The sequence below is a fragment of the Salmo trutta genome, chromosome 12 (assembly GCF_901001165.1).
Source record: "Salmo trutta chromosome 12, fSalTru1.1, whole genome shotgun sequence".
Taxonomy (NCBI): Eukaryota; Metazoa; Chordata; class Actinopteri; order Salmoniformes; family Salmonidae; genus Salmo; species Salmo trutta.
The window spans coordinates 86,410,183-86,433,885 of NC_042968.1; the positions used below are offsets into that span (position 1 = coordinate 86,410,183).

General features: G+C 45.9%; 1 protein-coding gene across 1 annotated transcript in view; it reads left to right on the forward strand.

Moving 5' to 3' along the window:
- Positions 1 to 23,703, forward strand: part of caln2 (calneuron 2) — a 73,645-nt gene that overhangs the window by 25,056 nt on the left and 24,886 nt on the right. Inside the window, exons 3-4 of the mRNA XM_029770230.1 lie at positions 8,737 to 8,880; positions 18,646 to 18,758. Coding sequence (XP_029626090.1) covers positions 8,737 to 8,880; positions 18,646 to 18,758 — 257 coding nt within the window. The remainder of the gene's footprint in view (positions 1 to 8,736; positions 8,881 to 18,645; positions 18,759 to 23,703) is intronic.

Below are 23,703 nucleotides of genomic sequence, written 5' to 3' on the forward strand. Positions count from 1 at the left end.
AAGGTCCCCAAGAACACAGTGGCCTCCATCATTCTTAAATGGAAGAAGTTTGGAACCACCAAGACTCTTTCGGGAGCCGCCCGGCCAAATTGACCAATCAGGGGAGAAAGGCCTTAGTCGGGGAGGTGACCAAGAACCCAATGGTCACTCTGACAGAGCTCCAGAGTTCCTCTGTGGAGATGGGAAAAACTTCCAGAAGGACAACTATCTCTGCAGCATTCCACCAATCAGACCTTTATGGTAGAGTGGTCAGACGGAAGCCACTCCTCAGTAAAAAGCGCATGATAGCACGCTTCGAGTTTGCCAAAAGAGTACATATAACTCACCTCATCCAGTAGAAGTATCAGACAGGTAAAGGACATTCTCTTAACCATCTATTAAAGAATGACACCCCTTTCCTTATACAGTGCACTACTTTTGACCTTGAGCCCTATAGGCCCTGATCGGTGGTAGTGCACTACATAGGGAGTAGGGTGCTATTTGGGACGCATACATAAACAGGTGGAGCGATACAGAGGCACTCTACCCCCTGCTGTATGATTACACATGTTAAATACCATTTTTCTTTTTTATTTAACTAGGCAAGTCAGTTAAGAACACATTCCTATTTACAATTATGTTCCTACCTTGGCCAAACCCGGGCCGAAGCTGGGTCAATTGTGCACCGCCCTATGGGACTTCCAATCACGGCCAGATGTGATACAGGGACTGTAGTGATGCCTTAGTCTGCTGCGCCACTTGGGAGCCCCAATACAAAATACAAAGACATCTTCCTTTAATGTCGAGACGTTCTCCTCTTTTAACAGTTTGATAGGATTTAGATTATAGAAGGGGTTGATAAGAGAGACATGCTATGAAACAGGTTGAATCACAGAGAAGTTAACTGGCTGAAGTCAGACCGACATTGTCCTGATGGTATGTTAAATGGCCTCTAAGCTATCAGTTGATTGACAGGTAATTAGGCGAGTGGACGGCTGCTTTGAGAGGGAGGCTGGAGTGGACTTAGAGGGAAAACCCCAAATAATACTCTCTTCTGGACCCGACATAGTGCAATACTTTCGACCAGGACCACATAGGTGCCTCTACATGGCTCTACATAGTGTACTACTCTATAGGGCTCTGGACAAAAGTAGTGCACTAGCTTATATAGGAAATAAGTTCATATTTTGGATGCAGATATACTCCAGTCTATAGCTTCAGTCAGAACACCTTCTGTACCTCTAATGATGGGGCAACAGGAAGTGTAGCTTCAGTCAGAACCCCCTCTACCTCTAATGGTGGGAGAACAGAAAGGGTTTTAATAACTGAACACCCTCTGTACCTCAAATGATGGGGGAACAGGAAGTGGAGCTTCAGTCAGAACACCCTCTGTACCTCTAATGATGGGGGAACAGGAAGTGGAGCTTCAGTCAGAACCCCCTCTACCTCTAATGGTGGGAGAACAGAAAGGGTTTTAATAACTGAACACCCTCTGTACCTCAAATGATGGGGGAACAGGAAGTGGAGCTTCAGTCAGAACACCCTCTGTACCTCTAATGATGGGGGAACAGGAAGTGGAGCTTCAGTCAGAACACACTCTGACACTGTAATGATGGGGGAACAGGAAGTGGAGTTTCAGTCAGAACACACTCTGTACCTGTAATGATGGGGGAACAGGAAGTGGAGCTTCAGTCAGAACACCCTCTGTACCTCTAATGGTGGGGGAACAGGAAGTGGAGCTTCAGTCAGAACACACTCTGACACTGTAATGATGGGGGAACAGGAAGTGGAGTTTCAGTCAGAACACACTCTGTACCTGTAATGATGGGGGAACAGGAAGTGGAGCTTCAGTCAGAACACACTCTGTACCTCTAATGGTGGGAGAACAGGAAGGGTTTTAATTGAACACCCTGTGTACCGCAAATGATGTGGGAACTGGAAGGGTTTTAACTGAGCGGAATCAGTAGAAAGGCTGTTGGTGTTATGTGTCAAAGGGTTCCCTCTGAAAGAAGTGTGACTCCCCCTAGAGTTGGTTAAATACAGGAAGTGACTGAAATAAACCACAACAGAGAGAGAGGGAAGAAGAGAGGGTGACAAAGACAAAGGAGCTTAGGGAGATGTGTATAGCATATTGAAACGGGTGGTGAGAGGAAGATTAGCTTCTGGGAGTTAAACACAAAGGCTCCGGCAGGAGAAAAGACTTGTTGTCAATATAATGTATCACGTCTGATTGTCTGATGTTGATTGTGTGATGAATGTAAGAACAGAGCTGCAGGTCAAATATGGCAGTTATAGTTATGTTCTTCCTGCTTTTTATAATTAGAGAGAAAGAGGGAGATTGGGGAGGGAGGGAGAGAAGGAGGGAGGGAATCAGGCAAGCAGGCAGGAAGGCGAGAAGACAAAATGAATGGAGCCATTGATAATGACTTTAATGAATGTTTGGGTAGCACTCCGCATAATAAATCATTTTTTATGGATTAGTAAATCATTTCTTAATTTTTATTCCTCATTACTCCCACATTTGTAAATGTTAGTAACCTAGTTATTTCCACGTTTATAATTTTTTTTACAAGTATTTAAAAACGGTTCATCAGATCATTCATAAGATGTTTCATATATGAATTTATAAACCATTTACTAATCATTAGTTAAGTCTTTTTGTGTGGCATCACAGAACGTGTGGGCTATTTATCATTTATAAATACTTTATAAATGTTTTGAGTGATCAGTGTAATTTCTTACAAAAAGATGGACATGCAATTGGTAGACATTCCAGCAGTACCCAAGGCTCTTTAACGTGTCAAAAAATAAAAATGATTAAACAATAAGCAGATATATAAAAAATATATACGTACATTCGGAAAGTCTTCAGAACCCTTGAACATTTTGTTACGTTACAGCCTTATTCTGAAATGGATTAGTTTTTTTCCTCATCAGTCTACACACAATACCCCATAATGACAAGGGAAAAAACGGTTTCAGAAATGTTTGCAAATGTACTAAAAATAAAAAAAACGAAATATCATATTTACATAAGTATTCAGACCCTTTACTCAGTACTTTGTTGAAGCACCTTTGGCAGCAATTACAGTGTCGAGTCTTATTGGGTATGACGCTACAAGCTTGGCACACCTGTATTTGGGGAGTTTCTCCCATTCTTCTCTGCAGATCCTCTCCTCTCAAGCTCTGTCAGGTTGGATGAGGAGCGTCGCTGCATAGCTATTTTCAGGTCTCTCCAGAGATGTTCGATTGTGGTTTAAGTTCTGGCTCTGGCTGGGCCACTCAAGGACATTCAGACACTTGTCCCGAAGCCACTCCTGCGTTGTCTTGGCTGTGTTGGAACATTACCCTTCACCCCAATCTGAGGTCCTGAGTGCTCCGGAGAAGGTTTTCATCAAGGATCTGTCTGTACTTTGCTCCGTTCATCTTTCCCTCGATCCTGACTAGTCTCCCAGTCCCTGCCTCTGAAAAACAGCCCCACAGCATGATGCTGCCACCACCATGCTTCACCGTAGGGATGGTGCCAGGTTTCCGCCAGACGTGATGCTTGGCATTCAGGCCAAAGAGATCAATCTTGGTTTCATGAGACCAGAGAATCTTGTTTCTCATGGTCTGAGACTCTTTAGGTGCCTTTTGGCAAACTCAAAGCGGGCTGTCATGTACCTTTTACTGAGGTGTGACTTCCATCTGGCCACTCTACCATAAAGGTCTGATTGGTTGAGTGCTGCAGAAATGGTTGTCCTTCTGGAAGGTTCTCCCATCCCCACAGGGGAACTCTAGAGCTCTGTCATGTTACCATTGGGTTCTTGGTCACCTCCCTGACCAAGGAGGCCCTTCTCCCCTGATTGCTCAGTTTTGCCGGGCGGCCAGCTCTAGGAAGAGTCTTGGTGGTTCCAAACTTCTTCCATTTAAGAATGATGGAGGCCACTGTGTTCTTCGGGACCTTCAATGCTGCAGACATTTTTTGGTACCCTTCCCCAGATCTTTGCCTCGACACAATAGTGTCTCGGAGCACTACGGACAATTCCTTCAACCTCATAGCTTGGATTTTGCTCTGACATGCACTGTCAACTGTAGGACCTTATATAGACAGGTGTGTGCCTTTCTAAATCATGTCCAATCAATTGAAATTACCACAGGTGGCGTCCACTGAAGTTGTAGAAACATCTCAAGGATGATCAATGGAAACAGGATGCACCTGAGCTCAATTTCGAGTCTCATAGCAAAGGGTCTAAATACATATGTAAATCAGGTATTTCTGTTTTTTTTTTCTTGATATATTTGAAAATTTTTCGAAACAACTGTTTTAGCTTTGTCATTATAGGGTATGGTGTGTAGATTGATGACGTAAAATATATCCATAATTTAAACCCTTTTAGAATAAGTGTCACGATCGTCGTAATAGATGGACCAAGGCGCAGCGGGTACATGGATGCTCATTTTTATTAATCCAAAACAAACACGAAAAAAACGATAAACAGCCGACAAAACAGTCTTGTAGGCAACACACAGCAATACAAGAAACAATCTCCCACAAACCCCAAAACAAACATACTCCTAATTATAGGACCTTCAATCAGAGGCAACGATAGACAGCTGCCTCCAACTGAAGGCCCCAACACCAATTAGCAAAACATAGAAATACAAATGACTAGACAGAACATAGAAATAAACTAACATAGAACAATAACCAAAAACCCCGGAATACATAAATCTAACACCCCTCTACATACACAACCACCCCGAACCATATAAAACAAATACCCCCTGCCACGTCCTGACCAAACTCAAATAACAAATAACCCCTTTACTGGTCAGGACGTGACAGTAACCCCCCCCCCCCCCCCCCCAAAGGTGCAGACCCCGGATGCACCTGACAACAAAAATACCCCAAAATAAATCCCTAAACTAAAGGGAGGGAAGGGAGGGTGGCTGCCGTCACCGACGGCTCCCATGCTACAACCCCCCCTCCCCAAACCTCCTACAGTGGAGGTGGCTTAGGCTCAGGCCTTAGTCCCCTACCTGACCAGTCCACCCCCACTGAATACCTCTGCCTGATCCTGTCACTGAGGACCCTGGACTGTACTCTGGGAGCTCCGGACTGTAGGACGACTCTGGGAGCTCCGGACTGTGGGCCGTCTCTCTTGGTTCCCGGACAGTGGGCCGTCTCTCTTGGTTCCGGACAGTGGGCCGTCTCTCTTGGTTCCGGACAGTGGGCCGTCTCTCTTGGTTCCGGACAGTCTGGACAAGGCACTGTTGCCAGACACTCTGGACGAGGCACTGTTACCGGACATTCTGGATGAGGCACTGTTACCGGACACTCTGGACGAGGCACTGTTGCCGGAAGTTCTGGACGAGGCACTGTTGCCGGAAGTTCTGGACGAGGCTCTGTTGCCGGAAGTCCTGGATGAGGCACTGTTGCCGGAAGTTCTGGACGAGGCACTGTTACCGGACACTCTGGACGAGGCACTGTCGTCGGGAAGCTCGGGACTGGGCTGACGCACTGGAAGCCTAATGCGTGGGGCTGGTAGTGGAGGTACCAGACTGGGGACACGCACCTCAGGGCTAGTGCGGGGAGCAGGAACAGGACGTACTGGACTGGGCTGATGCACTGGAAGCCTAGTGCATGGGGCTGGTACTGGAGGTATCAGACTAGGGACACGCACCCCAAGGCTAGTGCGAGGAGCGGGAACAGGACGTACTGGACTGGGCTGACGCACTGGAAGCCTAGTGCGTGGTGCTGGCTTAGGAGACACCAGACTAGGGACACGCACCTCAGGGCTAGCACGAGAAGCAGGAACTGGATACACCGGGCCATGGGTAAGCACTGGAGGTCTGGAGCGCACCTCTTGCACAACCCGTCCTGGCTGAATGGAAATAGCAGCCCTGCACGAGCAGAGTGCTGGTACAGGGCGAACTGGGCTGTGCAGAGGCCTGATGGTAGCCGTGCGTAGAGCAGGCGTAGGGTATCCTGGGCCTAGGAGGCGCACTGGTGGCCAGATGCGCTGTGCAGGCATCCTCCTTCCAGGCTGGATGCCTACTCTAGCACGACACTTGCGAGGAGCTGGGATTGCTCGCACCGGACTGTGCGTGCGCACTACCGCATACTCCGGCGCTCTCCACTCCAAATGCTTCCCATAATAAGCACGGGGAGCTGGCTTAGGGCTCACCCTTGGCCCAGCCAAACTACCCGTGTGCCTCCCCCCAAAAAATTATTGGGGGTGCCTCTCGTGCTTCCCCATCGGCGTGTACAAAGCCTCATACCAGCGCCTTGGCTGCCTCTATCTCCTCCGGTGGGCGACAGTATTCCCCAGCCTGGTGCCATGGTCCAGCCCCGTCCAGAATTTCCTCCCATGTCCATGATTCCCGATAGTCCACCTGCTGCTCCTTCCTCCGCTGCTTGGTCCGTGGTTGGTGGGAGATTCTGTCACGATCGTCGTAATAGATGGACCAAGGTGCAGCGGGTACGTGGATGCTCATTTTTATTAATCCAAAACAAACACGAAAAAACGATAAACAGCCGACAAAACAGTCTTGTAGGTAACACACAGCAATACAAGAAACAATCTCCCACAAACCCCAAAACAAACATACTCCTAATTATAGGACCTTCAATCAGAGGCAACGATAGACAGCTGCCTCCAACTGAAGGCCCCAACACCAATTAGCAAAATATAGAAATACAAATGACTAGACAGAACATAGAAATAAACCACAACCACCCCGAACCATATAAAACAAATACCCCCTGCCACGTCCTGACCAAACTCAAATAACAAATAATCCCTTTAATGGTCAGGACGTGACAATAAGGCTGTAATGTTACAAAATGTGGAAAAAGTCAAGGGGTCTGAATAGTGTAACTTCAGACACACCCTATGCTGAGTAAAATAAATAAAAAATTCCGTAAATGCTAAAATAAGCATTTCTTGGCAGTGACTTTTTTACCAAAACAAAAGTGTGGATTGCAGCAGTCACTCCTTAGAGCAGTTCAATTTCATTAACCCAGAACTAAAATCTTGCCTAATTTAGCCAGCTGCGTGATTCAGTTCTAGGTCCATATGTCTTCAAAATTGGGAGTTCCAGTTTGGGAAGTCTCCACCCTCACAAAAGGAAACTCAGACAAAATGTTTGATATATTTCCTTTAACATCGTATGTTGTGTGCTTATTTGTCACGGGTGTCGTAAGGATTAGACCAAAACGCAGCGGGAGTGTGTATACTCATCTTCTTTTTGATAGGCAGAAAGAAGGAAAACCGAAACAAAACACATGTATACAAAAACAACGACGATAACAGTCTTGTCAGGCACACAGCTAAACAAGAAACAACTACCCACAAAATCCCATAGAAAAAACACCCCTCTTAAATAGGACCTTCAATTAGAAGCAATTAGGAGCAGCTGCTTCCAATTGAAGGTCAACCCAACAAACACCACATAGAAATAGACATACTAGAACATAACCCAACAAACCCCGAAACACTCTAAACAAACACCCCTCTCAAAACAGAACATAGCCCAACAAACCCCGAAACACTCTAAACAAACACACCCTTGCCATGTCCTGACCAAACTACAATAACAAATAACCCCTTATACTGGTCAGGACGTGACATTATTGATTTACCAATTATAGGTTGTATGCTATTTTTAGACCTTAAGGAGCATCAGGTATTGCTGGAATGTTTACCAATGGTATGTCTATCTTTTAGTGAGAAATTACACTGGTCACTCAAAACATTAAGAAAGTATTTATAAAGTATAAATAGCCCACACTTTAGGTGAGGCCACACAAAAATACTTAAAGGTGACAAACAGTCAAAATCAAGTTTTTCGTGAAATTGGATGATATTTGTTTGAAACCAGATCAAAGTATGATAACCAAAGTATGAAAATGACTGTTGCTTCTACATTGATAATGTTTGATCATAAAGTTACTGGTCCCCTCCCCCATGTCAAACACCTAGATTCAGGAGGCGGGATAATTAAGGGGATAGGGTGACATCACCCTAACTCTCATTTTAATAGACCAATGGTAACATGATATTCTCTTAAATAATTTAAATAAGCACTGCCTTGTAACCAACATCGGAGAAGGCGTGTTTTTGTGGAAGGGCGTGGTTTATATAGATAGATAGCTACTCTGCTGTGGACAAAATTTGTCTGTAAGGTGTCAGCAAATATAATTCAAGTTTACACTATTCATCTATGGCAAAGATACTTAAATATGTTTCCCTTTTCATCTGTGTCTGGTGTTAGCTAGTTACTGGCTAGCTAGGTCTTCATCTGTGTCTGGTGTTAGCTAGTTACTGGCTAGCTAGGTCTTCATCTGTGTCTGGTGTTAGCTAGTTACTGGCTAGCTAGGTCTTCATCTGTGTCTGGTGTTAGGAAGTTACTGGCTATCTAGGTCTTCATCTGTGTCTGGTGTTAGCTAGTTACTGGCTAGCTAGGTCTTCATCTGTGTCTGGTGTTAGCTAGTTACTGGCTATCTAGGTCTTCAGCCAACATGGAACAAAAGGGAGGGAAAGGTTGTCTGTCTGTCTGTCTGTCTGTCTGTCTGTCTGTCTGTCTGTCTGTCTGTCTGTCTGTCTGTCTGTCTGTCTGTCTGTCTGTCTGTCTGTCTGTCTGTCTGTCTGTCTGTCTGTCTGTCTGTCTGTCTGTCTGTCTGTGTGTGTGTGTGTGTGTGTGTGCGCGCACATTCATGCGTGTATATTTGTATGTGTTAATGCCTGTGTTCATGCCTGTGTCCCTGTGCAGAGATCCGGGAGGCGTTCCGGGTGCTGGACCGGGATGGGAACGGGTTCATCTCTAAGCAGGAGCTGGGCATGGCTATGAGATCCCTGGGGTACATGCCCAGTGAGGTGGAGCTGGCCATCATCATGCAGAGACTAGACATGGATGGTGAGGCACATACAGAGAAACACACACGCACACGCACACACACACAAAAGGCTTATCATAAACAGACACAGAGACAGACACACACTGAGTCTTTAATTATTTATTTTTTTAGGGGGTAGATCAGCTTTAATATTGCAGATCGATTGTGGCTTCCATCAATGTAATTGTCTGCATCACTTCCAATCCCCCATACATTTTTTGGGATAAAAATAAAAAAATATATATATATTCACAACTGAGCAAGATGACATGTACATTAGTGTGTCTAGTTTGAGAAGTAGACGCCTCACAATTCCTCAACTGGCAGCTTCATTAAATAGTTCCCGCAAAACACCAGTCTCAACGTCAACAGTGAAGAGGCGACTCCAGGATGCTGGCCTTCTAGGCAGAGTTTCTCTGTCCAGTGTCTGTGTTCTTTTGCCCATCTTAATCTTTTCTTTTTATTGGCCAGTCTGAGATATGTTTTTTCCTTTACAACTCTGCCTAGAACTATTTAATGAAGCTGCCAGTTGAGGACTTGTGAGGCGTCTGTTTCTCAGACTAGACAATCTAATGTACTTGTCCTCTTGCTCAGTTGTGCAATGTTGTTTCTTGCCAATTTCTCGCATGGAATAGCCTTCATTTCTCAGAGCAAGAATAGACTGATGAGTTTCAGAAGAAAGTTATTTGTTTCTGGCCATTCTGAGCCTGTAATCGAACCCACAAATGCTGATGCTCCAGATTCTCAACTAGTCTAAAGAAGGCCAGTTTAATTGCTTCTTTAATCAGAACAACAGCTTCAGCTGTGCTAACATAATTGCATAAGGTTTTTCTAATGATCAATTAGCCTTTTAAAATAATAAACTTGGATTAGCTAACACAACGTGCCATTGGAACACAGGAGTGATGGTTGCTGATAATGGGCCTCTGTACGCCTATGTAGATATTCCACTATAAATCAGCCGTTTCCAGCTACAATAGTCATTTACAAAAACAAGGACATTTCTAAGTGACCTGGCCAAGATAAAGCAAAGCAGTGCAACAAAAACAACAACACACAGTTACACATAAACAAATGTACAGTCAATAACACAAAAGAAAAGAAAAATAGAAAAATCTATGTAGTGTGTGCAAATGTAGAAGAGTAGGCAGGCAATAAATAGGCCATAGAGGTGAAAATAATTACAATTTAGCATTAATACTGGAGTGATAGATGTGCAGATGATAATGTGCATGTAGAGATACTGGAGTGCAAAAGATCAAGAAGGTAAGTAATAGTATGGGGATGAGGTAGTTGGGTGTGCTATTTACAGATTGGCTGTGTACAGGTACAGTGATCGGTAAGCTGCTCTGACAGCTGATGCTTAAAGTTAGAGGGGGAGATATAAGACTCCAGCTTCAGAGATTTTTGCAATTTGTTCCAGTCGTTGGCAGCAGAGAACTGGATGGAAAGGCGGCCAAAGTAAGTGTTGGCTTTGGGGATGACCAGTGCAACATACCGGCTGGAGCGCGTGCTACGGGTGGGTGTTGCTATGGTGACCAGTGAGCTGAGTTAAGGTGGGGCTTTACCTTGCAAAGACTTCTAGATGACCTGGAGCCAGTGGTTTTGGTGACGGATATGTAGTGAGGGCCAGCCAACTAGAGCATACAGGATATGTAGTAAGGGCCAGCCAACTAGAGCATACAGGATATGTAGTGAGGACCAGCCAACTAGAGCATACAGGATATGTAGTGAGGGCCAGCCAACTAGAGCATACAGGATATGTAGTGAGGGCCAGCCAACTAGAGCATACAGGATATGTAGTGAGTGCCAGCCAACTAGAGCATACAGGATATGTAGTGAGGGCCAGCCAACGAGAGCATACAGGATATGTAGTGAGTGCCAGCCTACTAGAGCATACAGGATATGTAGTGAGGGCCAGCCAACTAGAGCATACAGGATATGTAGTGAGGGCCAGCCAACTAGAGCATACAGGATATGTAGTGAGTGCCAGCCAACTAGAGCATACAGGATATGTAGTGAGGGCCAGCCAACGAGAGCATACAGGATATGTAGTGAGGGCCAGCCAACTAGAGCATACAGGATATGGAGTGAGGGCCAGCCAACTAGAGCATACAGGATATGTAGTGAGGGCCAGCCAACTAGAGCATACAGGATATGTAGTGAGGGCCAGCCAACTAGAGCATACAGGATATGGAGTGAGGGCCAGCCAACTAGAGCATACAGGTCGCAGTGGTGGGTAGTCATGTCAGAAGTCACATAATTAGTTAAATAAAGTCCACCTGTGTGTAATCTAAGTGTCATATGATCTGTTACATGATCTCAGTGTATATACACCTGTTCTGAAAGGCCCCAGAGTCTGCAACACCACTAAGCAAGGGGCACCACCAAGCAAGCGGCACTATAAAGACCAAGGAGCTCTCCAAACAGGTCAGGGACAAAGTTGTGGACATCAGGGTTGGGTTATAAAAAAATATCAGAAACTTTGAACATCCCATGGAGCACCATTAAATCCATTCTTAAAAAATTGAAAGAATATGGCACCACGACAAACCTGCCAAGAGAGTGCCGCCCACCAAAACTCACGGACCAGGCAATGAGGCCATTAATCAGAGACGCAACAAAGCAACCAAAGATCACCCTGAAGGAGCTGCGAAGCTCCACAGCAGAGATTGGAGTATCTGTCCATAGGACCACTTTAAGCCATACACTCCACAGAGCTGGGCTTTATGGAAGAGTGGCCAGAAAAAAAGCCATTGCTTAAAGAAAAAAATAAGGTGTTCACCAAAACGCATGTGGGAGACTCCCCAAACGTATGGAAGGAGGTACTCTGGTCAGATGAGACTAAAATTGAGTTTTTTTGCCATCAAGGAAAACGCTATATCTGGAGCAAACCCAACACCTCCCATCACCCCGAGAACACAATCCCCACAGTGAATCATGTTGGTGGCAGCATTATGCTGTGGTGATGTTTTTCATTGGCAGGGACTGGGATACTGGTCAGAATTGAAGGAATGATGGATGGCGCTAAATACACGGATATTCTTGAGGGAAACCTGTTTCAGTCATCCAGAGATTTGAGACTGGGACGGAGGTTCACCTTCCAGCAGGACAATGACCCTAAGCATACTGCTAAAGCAACACTCAAGTGGTTTAAGGGGAAACATTTAAATGTCTTGGAATGGCCTAGTCAAAGCTCAGACCTCAATCCAATTGAGAATCTGTGGTATTACTTAAAGATTGCTGTACACCAGCAGAACCCATCCAACTTGAAGGAGCTGGAGCAGTTTTGCCTTGAAGAATGGGCAAAAATCCCAGTGGCTAGATGTGCCAAGCTTATAGAGACATACCCCAAGAGACTTGCAGCTGTAATTGCTGAAAAAGGTGGCTCTACAAAGTATTGCCTTTTGGGGGGTGAATAGTTATGCACACTCGGGTTTTCTGTTTCTTTGTCATATTTCTTGTTTCTTTCACAATAAAAAATATTTTGCATCTTCCAAGTGGTAGGCATGTTGTGTAAATGAAATGATACAAACCCTACAAAAATCTATTTTAATTCCAGGTTGTAAGGCAACAAAATAGGAAAAATGCCAAGGGGGATGAATACTTTCGCAAGCCACTGTATCATAATTTGATTGTAATCCAGAAAGGCTAGAAAAAGTATCCAAGTTGTGGATTTAAAAGAAAGCATACAATGACACCTTTGTTTTTAAGCCCTGGATTTCTAATCCCTTGATATTATTGTTGGATATGATTTTAATAGCTAGCATTTCGATGGCCATAAAAAATAGATATGCAGATAGTGAACAACCTTGTTTTACTCCTCTTGACAGTTTCAAACTTTCTGAGAAGTAGCCATTATTTACTACTGTACACCTCGGGTTACTATACATGATTTTAACCCATTTCATAAGAGATTCTCCAGAATTGAAATGTTCCAGGCATTTATATATTAACTCCAGTCGTAGTTTATCAAAGGCCTTTTCAAAGTCAGCTATGAATAGCAGCCCTGGTTTCCCAGATTTTTCATAGTGTTCTATTGTTTCCAGTACTTGCCTTATATTATCTCCAATGTATCGTCCATGTAAAAAAACTGTCTGATTAGAATTAATAATTTCCGACAATACCTTTTTAATTCTATGCGCTATACATTTTGCTAGAATTTTTGCATCACAACACTGAAGTGTAAGGGGCCTCCAACTTTTTAAGTGGACTGGATCTTTATATTTCCCACGTATCCTGTTTCAGTAATAATGAAATCTAACCTTGTTGTGTGTCTGATAATCTACCATTTTGTCACGTCCTGACTATAGTAAGGTGTTATTTTCTATGGTAGAGTAGGTCAGGGCGTGACAGGGGGTGTTTTGTGTTTTTCTATGTTTTCTATTTCTATGTTCTTAGGTTCTAGTTTTTGTATTTCTATGTTGGCTTGTTTGGGATGATCTAGAATTGGAGGCAGCTGGTCCTCGTTGTCTCTAATTGGAGATCATATTTAAGTAGGGGTTTTTCTTCCTGGATTTTGTGGGTGATTATTTTTGAGTAGTGTTTGTTCTCCTCTGCGTCACGGTTTGTTGTTTTTGTCTATTCAGTTATTTTGATGTATTGCATACGTTTCACAGAGTAAATAACATGTGCAACTAGTCACACGCTGCACTTTGGTCCACTAGTCCTGAATCACCCACCACAAAAGGACCAAGCAGTGTGCCCAGGAGGAGCAGGGATCCTGGGCTCGGAAGAAGAGAGAGTGGAGGACGTCCTGGACCTGGGAGGAGGTAATGGCAGGGGACAAGACCCTGCCATGGAAGCAGGGGGAGACGGCACAAGCGGAACGGCGATGCTATGAGGAGCTAGCCCAACGATGGAAGCTCGAGAGGCACCCCCCAAAAGAATTGGGGGGCACACGGGGAGTTGGCTCAGGTCTCCACTCTGACTCTGCCAAACTCCCCGTGTGCTCCCCAATTTTTTTGGGGGGTGCCTCTCGAGCTTCCATCGTGCTTACCGTGGGGAGCGAGTGAAAAGGCAAGCACCGTGTTATGCGGTGATGCGCACTGTGTCGCCAGTACGCACTCACAGGCCGGTGCGATCTGTGCCCGCACCCTGCAGTTGTCGAGCTGGGTTGAGCATCCAGCAAAGACGGGTTGTGCCAGCCATACACTCCAGACTTCCAGTGCGCCTCCACGGTCCAGTATATCCTGCGCCAGTTCTGCGCACTGTGTTGCCAGTGCGTCTGCACAGCCCAGTTCGTGCTGTGCCAGCGCTCCGCCCTTGCCAAGCTACGGAGTTGATCCAGCCAAGACGGGTTGTGTCAGCCATAAGCTCCAGACCTCCAGTGCGCCTCCACGGCCCAGTATACCCTGTGCCTGCGCCGCGCACCCGGCCTCCAGTGACGTTCCCTAGTCCAGAACTCTCAGCGACGTTCTCTAGTCCGGTGAGACCTATTCCAGCTCCATGAAAGAAGCCTCCAGTGATGATCTATGGTCTGAAACCTGTAGGGATGATCCATGGCACAGAGCCTCCAGTGATGATCCATGGCCCGGAGCCTCCAGTGATGATCCATGGCACAAAGCCTCCAGTGATGATCCATGGCGCGGAACCTGTAGTGATGATCCATGGCACGGAGCCTGCAGCGACGGTCCCCAGTCCGGAACCTCCTGAGACGGTCCACAGTGACACATTTACATTGGAGTGTTTAAAACATGCTAGTAACGGTCCTCTGAGTATATAAAAAAAAAGTTTGGTATACCTGAACTGGTATGACATCCAACCCTGGAGTTTTCCCGGACTTCAAGGCTTTAATTGCATCAAGAAGTTCCTCCTCTGTAATTTGGCCTTCACATGAGTCTTTCTGTACAGATGTTAATTTTATATTAATAGGAAAAAATCCATACAATTAGCTTCGGTTAGTGAAGATGGAGGAGACTGAAACGAAAACATATGCTTCAATTACTTTGCTTTCTCTTTCAAAATCTAATTTGGTGAATCACAGGTGACTCCATCATTTGTAACAAGTTTCTGTAAATCATTTTTGGTAGCATTTCAATGTTCAAGATTAAAAAAATAATTTGGTGAATTTTTTCACCATATTCCATCCAGTTCACTTTATTTTTTATAATATATTACACTGGATCTTTCTTGAATAAGTTCCAATTTTTGTTTTTCCTCTAACGTGAGCCTCTATGGTACAGTTTTTATTGCTATCTAACTGTACTGTTAGTCCTTCAATTTCCTTTGTTAGAATGGACTATTTTGACCTAAATGTATTTTGTTTTAGAGATAATACTGAATTGCATGGCCTCTAAAAGCACATTTAAAAGTGTCCCATGCAATACGTAGATTTGCTGTATGTCTGAAAAATTCAGTTATACATTTCTCTGTCCTAGTTAAAAACAAGTTATCATCCAATCAATAATTGTTTCCTGTAAACAATAGATATTATATTCCTTCTCTTTGAGCCAGGTAAATATTGTTCATCTTTTCTTATTATAAGCTAAGCCATTACAATCATAACTGGCTATACTTATTTCACCATTTATCTATTTATCATAATATATGTTTGTAAATGTTCCATTAAAAAAGTACGGTAATGATTGAGTGTCCATGTAACTGTACCATGATATTTGCATTGCTACTAAGTAACCCTCCAATTGGTCCCCACTATTCCACCCGCATATGCCCCTCCCCCATTCCTAGTTGGGTTGTCATCGACAACCGGCAGACCACACCCGTCCTCCAGGATCCCTAGGCCCCCCGGAGAGAGACCGGGACTTTCGAAAAGAGCACACCCACTGAACAGAAGCAGATCAACCGCCAAAACATCTCCAATACTCTCACCTCAATTTGCTTTATATATACACTGCTCAAAAAAATAAAGGGAACACTTAAACAACACAATGTAACTCCAAGTCAATCACACTTCTGTGAAATCAAACTGTCCACTTAGGAAGCAACACTGATTGACACCAAATTTCACATGCTGTTGTGCAAATGGAATAGACAACAGGTGGAAATTATAGGCAATTAGCAAGACACCCCCAATAAAGGAGTGGTTCTGCAGGTGGGGACCACAGACCACTTCTCAGTTCCTATGCTTCCTGGCTGATGTTTTGGTCACTTTTGAATGCTGGCGGTGCTTTCACTCTAGTGGTAGCATGAGACGGAGTCTACAACCCACACAAGTGGCTCAGGTAGTGCAGCTCATCCAGGATGGCACATCAATGCGAGCTGTGGCAAGAAGGTTTGCTGTGTCTGTCAGCGTAGTGTCCAGAGCATGGTGGCGCTACCAGAAGAAAGGCCAGTACATCAGGAGACGTGGAGGAGGCAGTAGGAGGGCAACAACCCAGGAGCAGGACCGCTACCTCCGCCTTTGTGTAAGGAGGAGCAGGAGAAGCACTGCCAGAGCCTTGCAAAATTACCTCCAGCAGGCCACAAATGTGCATGTGTCTGCTCACGGTCAGAAACAGACTCCATGAGGGTGGTATGAGGGCCCGACATCCACAGGTGGGGGTTGTGCTTACAGCCCAACACCGTGCAGGACGTTTGGCATTTGCCAGAGAACACCAAGATTGGCAAATTCGCCACTGGCGCCCTGTGCTCTTCACAGATGAAAGCAGGTTCACACTGAGCACGTGACAGACGTGACAGTGTCTGGAGACGCCGTGGAGAACATTCTGCTGCCTGCAACATCTTCCAGCATGACCGGTTTGGCGGTGGGTCAGTCATGGTGTGGGGTGGCATTTCTTTGGGGGGCCGCACAGCCCTCCATGTGCTTGCCAGAGGTAGCCTGACTGCCATTAGGTACCGAGATGAGATCCTCAGACCCCTTGTGAGACCATATGCTGGTGCAGTTGGCCCTGGGTTCCTCCTAATGCAAGACAATGCTAGACCTCATGTGGCTGGAGTGTGTCAGCAGTTCCTGCAAGAGGAAGGCATTGATGCTATGGACTGGCCCGCCCGTTCCCCAGACCTGAATCCAATTGAGCACATCTGGGACATCATGTCTCGCTCCATCCACCAACGCCACGTTGCACCACAGACTGTCCAGGAGTTGGCGGATGCTTTAGTCCAGGTCTGGGAGGAGATCCCTCAGGAGACCATCCGCCACCTCATCAGGAGCATGCCCAGGTGTTGTAGGGAGGTCATACAGGCACGTGGAGGCCACACACACTACTGAGCCTCATTTTGACTTGTTTTAAGGACATTACATCAAAGTTGGATCAGCCTGTAGTGTGGTTTTCCACTTTAATTTTGAGTGTGACTCCAAATCCAGACCTCCATGGGTTGATAAATTGTATTTCCATTGATTATTTTTGTGTGATTTTGTTGTCAGCACATTCAACAATGTAAAGAAAAAAGTATTTAATAAGATTATTTCTTTCATTCAGATCTAGGATGTGTTGTTTAAGTGTTCCCTTTATTTTTTTGAGCAGTATATATAGCAAAACTCTTGAGTATCTTAATCTCCATCATTACCAATTAATATGCTGAATAATGTTGACAGTTCATGAAAAGGATTGTTACCTATAACCAGGATTGCCATTACATTACATTTTTGTCAAGCAATTATTTTTTTAGCAAGCAATTATTATGATTCATCCTATATTGTCCCTAACATCATTAGCAACAGATGTGGGACACACACACACACACACACACACACACACACACACACACACACACACACACACACACACACACACACACACACACACACATACTGTTACACACTCAACACCTTTCCCCCACAATCAACCATAAGGTCAGATGCTCAACAGTTGTTACATCTGTAGGCCCACCTCAAAAAAGGACCTGATTTATGAATGTGTATACCGTTACAGCTGTTTGAGAAAGCATTCCAGATTGAGCAAAAAATGTCAAAAATGTGAGATTTAATTAAACAAAGTCAAGTCCTAGGTGATGGAGATTAGATCCAACCCCCTTCCTCTGTAACACACACACACAAGTCCCCCGTTGTGACCATTTTCTCAAACATCTCTGTGCAGTCAGACCTTTAATGATTTGGTGCCACCAGGGCCTCAATAATATGCCCCCTCTCTGATTGTCCGAGTGTGACCCCCCTCCCCATGGGTTACTGCAGCTAGTGTTGCCAGCACTACCACTACCTGGGTGGGGGCACCCCACCGGCTAGGTACAAGGTGGTCAAGGTTCTCATTAGCAGCTTTGAGAATATCCTTGTATATGATGCTCTCCCATCAGGGGGCTCTGGCTTTGGAGGACCAACCCTGCCAGACAGGCTCAGAATCTTAAAGGGGCGGTGTTGCTCTAGTAGGTCTCACACTGAGTCTTAATATCTGATTTGCTAAATAGATATTTTCCAAGGTTAATGAGTCAGTGACACCTCCTGGTCTCAGCAGTGTGGGAGGGCGGGTTCATAGTGTATGTCCACTGTGTCTGTGTTCACCAGTATTACCAGATTCTCTGTGTAAACCATCAGCACCATACAAGGTGCTCTCCTTGATAGCCTGGGGATCAATCCAGACTATTCTGTTTAACACACAACCCCCAACAACACAACTATAAACTCTTAATCCTAAACCAGATCATGAGAAAAACTTCAGTACAAAAGAGAAAAAGAAGATGTCACTTCAATTTTCAACATTTAATTGTCATGTGGCCATATGGTCAAGTGTTCATGTGGTCATGTGGTACAAGCACACTAATGAAGGTTGTTTGTTTGTGTGTGTGTGTGTGTGTGTGTGTGGTGTGTGTGTGTGTGTGTGTGTGTGTGTGTGTGTGTGTGTGTGTGTGTGTGTGTGTGTGGTGCCTAGGTGATGGTCAGGTTGACTTTGAGGAGTTTGTGACGATATTGGGACCCAAACTGCTGTCGTCTGAGACCAGAGAAGGTTTCCTTGGAAGCACCATCGATAACATCTTCTGGCAGGTAGGAACACATACTCCTCTCTTCTTTCCTCTTCATTTCTCTTCTCCTCTCTTCTCTTCTGTTCTCCTCTCTCCTCTTCTTCTCTCTTCTCTTCTCCTCTCTTTTCTTCTCCTCTCTTCTCCTCTCTTCTCTTCTCTTCTCTTCTCCTCTCTTTTCTTCTCTCTTCTCTTCTTCTCTCTTCTCTTCTCTCTTCTCCTCTCTTCTCTTCTTATCTCTTCTCCTCTCTTCTCTCCTCTTCTCCTCTCCATTCTCCCCTCTCCTCTCCTCTCCTCTCTTAAACTCCCCTCTCCTCTACTCTCCTCTCTTCCCCTCTCCTCTCTTCCTATCTCCTCTCCTCTCTTCCCCTCTTCTCCTGCATGCATGATCGGAAGGATAGATAAATATTTACCGGAAAAGATTCTTAAGCAAACAACAAAGGCATTAATTGGGAGTCAAGTGAACTACTGTTCTGTGGTCTGGGGAAATTAGCAGGCTGCAGATTGGACAGAACAAAGCAGCAAGGGTTGTTTTAAGGTGGAGATATGGTTCTTCTGTTGTAGTCATGCCCAATGCTCTTGGTTGGTCATCAATCAACAAGATAATTGGAAAAAAACATGCTTATTTTACACCATTTAAAACAGCCAAACTCCATCCACAACAGTATTCAGTTGGTAAGAGACAGACATACATTCTGTATTAGGAATAGATTGTCCACCATCTACATGTATGTGTTATCCCTCTCCTCTCTTCCCCTCTCCTCTCTTCCTCTCTCCTCTCTTCCCCTCTCCTCTCTTCCCCTCTCCTCTCTTCCTCTCTTCTCTCTTTCTCTCTCCTCTCTTCCCCTCTCCTCTCTGCCTCTCTCCTCTCCTCTCTGCCTCTGTCCTCTCCTCTCCTCCCTTCCTCTCTCCTCTCCTCTCCCATCCCTCCTCCCTTTTCTTCTCTTCTCTTATCCTCTCTTCTCCTCTCTTCTCTTGTCCTCTCGTCTCCTCTCCTCTCCTCTCTTCTCCTCTCCTCTCCTCCCTTCCTCTCTCCTCTCCTCTCCCATCCCTCCTCCCTTTTCTTCTCTTCTCTTATCCTCTCTTCTCCTCTCTTCTCTTCTCCTCTCCTCTCCTCTCTTCTCCTCTCCTCTCCTCTCTCCTCTCCCCTCTCCTTTCCTCTCATCTCTTCCCCTCTCCTCTCTTCCCCTCTCCTCTCTTCCCCTCTCCTCTCTGCCTCTCTCCTCTCCTCTCTGCCTCTCTCCTCTCCTCTCCCATCCCTCCTCCCTTTTCTTCTCTTCTCTTATCCTCTCTTCTCTTCTCATCTCTTCCCCTCTCATCTCTTCCCCTCTCCTCTCTTCTCTCTGCCTCACTCCTCTCCTCTCTGCCTCTCTCCTCTCCTCTCCTCTCTTCCTCTCTCCTCTCCCACCCCTCCTCTCTTCTCTTCTCCTCTCCACTCTTCCTCTCTTCTCTCTTTCTCTCTTCTCTCTTTCTCTCTCCTCTCTTCCCCTCTCCTCTCTGCCTCTCTCCTCTCCTCTCTGCCTCTCTCCTCTCCTCTCCTCCCTTCCTCTCTCCTCTCCTCTCCCATCCCTCCTCCCTTTTCTTCTCTTCTCTTATCCTCTCTTCTCCTCTCCTCTCTTCCCCTCTCCTTTCCTCTCATCTCTTCCCCTCTCATCTCTTCCCCTCTCCTCTCTTCCCCTCTAATCTCTTCCTCTCTTCTCTCTGCCTCACTCCTCTCCTCTCTGCCTCTCTCCTCCTCTCCTCTGCCTCTCTCCTCTCTGCCTCTCTCCTCTCCTCTCTGCCTCTCTCCTCTCCTCTCCTCCCTTCCTCTCTCCTCTCCTCTCCCATCCCTCCTCCCTTTTTCTTCTCTTCTCTTATCCTCTCTTCTCCTCTCTTCTCTTCTCCTCTCCTCTCCTCTCCTCTCTTCTCCTCTCCTCTCCTCTCTTCTCCTCTCCTCTCTTCCCCTCTAATCTCTTCCTCTCTTCTCTCTGCCTCACTCCTCTCCTCTCTGCCTCTCTCCTCTCCTCTCTTCTCTTCTCCTCTCCTCTCTTCCCCTCTAATCTCTTCCTCTCTTCTCTCTGCCTCACTCCTCTCCTCTCTGCCTCTCTCCTCTCCTCTCCTCTCTTCCTCTCTCCTCTCCTCTCCCATCCCTCCTCCTTTTCTTCTCTTCTCTTATCCTCTCTTCTCCTCTCTTCTCTTCTCCTCTCCTCTCCTCTCCTCTCTTCTCTTCTCCTCTCCTCTCCTCTCTTCTCCTCTCCTCTCTTCCCCTCTAATCTCTCCTCTCTTCTCTCTGCCTCACTCCTCTCCTCTCTGCCTCTCTCCTCTCCTCTCTTCTCTCTCCTCTCCTCTCTTCCCCTCTAATCTCTTCCTCTCTTCTCTCTGCCTCACTCCTCTCCTCTCTGCCTCTCTCCTCTCCTCTCCTCTCCTCCTCTCTCCACCCCTCCTCTCTTCTCTTCTCCTTTCTTCTCTCCTCTCCTCTCCTCTCTTCTCCTCTCCTCTCGTCTCTTCTCATCTCGTCCCCTCTCATCTCTTTCCCTCTCTTCTCTTCCCCTCTCATCTCTTCCTCTCTTCTCTCTTTCTCTCTCCTCTCTTCCCCTCTCCTCTCTGCCTCTCTCCTCTCCTCTCTTCCCCTCTCCTCTCTTCCCCTCTCATCTCTTCCTCTCTCCTCTTTCCTCCTCTCTTCCCCTCTCCTCTCTTCCTCTCTTCTCTCTTTCTCTCTCCTCTCTTCCCCTCTCCTCTCTGCCTCTCTCCTCTCCTCTCTGCCTCTCTCCTCTCCTCTCTTCCTCTCTCCTCTCCTCTCCCACCCCTCCTCCCTTCTCTTCTCCTTTCTTCTCTTCTCTTCTCTCTTCCTCCCTTCTCCTCTCCTCTCTTCGCTTATCCTCTCCTCTCCTCTCCTCTCCCCTCCTCTCCTCTCCTCTCCTCTCCTCTCCTCTCCTCTGCTCTGCTCTGCTCTGCTCTCCTCTCCTCTCCTTTCTTCCCTTATCCTCTCTTCTCCTCTCCTCTCTTCTCTTCTCCTCTCCTCTCTTCTCCTCTCCTCTCTTCTCCTCTCTTCTCCCTCCCTCTGTGAGGTTATTCTGCAGTCAGGACATGTGCTAGATATTGGCTTACAGACACACACAAACAAACACACACACAAAGATACAGACCCCCTACCTTTTCCTCTCGTCCCATGATGATGGAGTAAAGGATTTTTGTACTTCAAAGAAAAGAGACATGCTGGTATGTGTGTGTTCCTGGGAGGGTATGTACAGGCTTCAAAGTAAAGAGACGAGAACGGTCTCTACTTCAGAGGAAAGACAGGCTTTCAGGAGAGGGTTCTGTTTGGAGTGACCTGATGCATTTTTGATGTTCTCCTGATCAGAAAAAATATGTGTTTTGGGGGAACTCAAGCAAAGTTCAACTCAAGTAACTATAGCTCAGTGGTTTTTGCTGCAAAGACTCCCTAGGGGCTCTTCTCAATCCAAACCTGGTTCTCTTAGGATATAACGGGTAGAGATAAAGAGAGGGAACACAAAACAAGGAACTGATTGACAGGAGACCGAAACCCAGACACAGAGATAATGGTAATATAGAAGAGAAAGAGAGTAAAATAGAGAAAGGGAATAACAGATTCCCATAAGTGATTCATGATGGTGGCAGACAGTCTGTGTCTCTGGGGGGGGATTTAAAAACTCACCTCAACAGGATACAATGAGTTAGAGAGAGAGAGAGAGAAAGAGAGAGAGAGAGAGAGAGAGGTGGAGAATAGGAGGAGAGTAAGCACACCTTGGTGGGCTCTAATGAATCATTATGGATGTTTAACTCAGATAATATCAGCTGGGTGGAGATGACAAATGTGTGTGTGTGGACTCCCATCTGTGAGTTTGTGCCTAGGTAAATTGCTGTCTCGTCGAAATATTAACTTGGTGCATCATCTCCCTCGGTGCTCAATGTTCCCAGTTAGTTGTTTGTTCCTTGAATGCCTGGAGAGACTGAATGGAACCCCAGAGGTCTTCTGATATCTGCTGTTTAATCCCTGCCTGGAGAGACTGAATAGAACCCCAGAGTCCTTCTGATATCTGCTGTTTAATCCCTGCCTGGAGAGACTGAATGGAACCCCAGAGTCGTTCTGATATCTGCTGTTTAATCCCTACCTGGAGAGACTGAATGGAACCCCAGAGTCGTTCTGATATCTGCTGTTTAATCCCTACCTGGAGAGACTGAATGGAACCCCAGAGTTGTTCTGATATCTGCTGTTTAATCCCTGCCTGGAGAGACTGAATGGAACCCCAGAGGTCTTCTGATATCTGCTGTTTAATCCCTACCTGGAGAGACTGAATGGAACCCCAGAGTCCTTCTGATATCTGCTGTTTAATCCCTGCCTGGAGAGACTGAATGGAACCCCAGAGTCGTTCTGATATCTGCTGTTTAATCCCTACCTGGAGAGACTGAATGGAACCCCAGAGTCCTTCTGATATCTGCTGTTTAATCCCTGCCTGGAGAGACTGAATGGAACCCCAGAGTCCTTCTGATATCTGCTGTTTAATCCCTACCTGGAGAGACTGAATGGAACCCCAGAGTTGTTCTGATATCTGCTGTTTAATCCCTGCCTGGAGAGACTGAATGGAACCCCAGAGGTCTTCTGATATCTGCTGTTTAATCCCTACCTGGAGAGACTGAATGGAACCCCAGAGTTGTTCTGATATCTGCTGTTTAATCCCTGCCTGGAGAGACTGAATGGAACCCCAGAGGTCTTCTGATATCTGCTGTTTAATCCCTACCTGGAGAGACTGAATGGAACCCCAGAGTCCTTCTGATATCTGCTGTTTAATCCCTGCCTGGAGAGACTGAATGGAACCCCAGAGTCGTTCTGATATCTGCTGTTTAATCCCTACCTGGAGAGACTGAATGGAACCCCAGAGTCGTTCTGATATCTGCTGTTTAATCCCTACCTGGAGAGACTGAATGGAACCCCAGAGTCCTTCTGATATCTGCTGTTTAATCCCTACCTG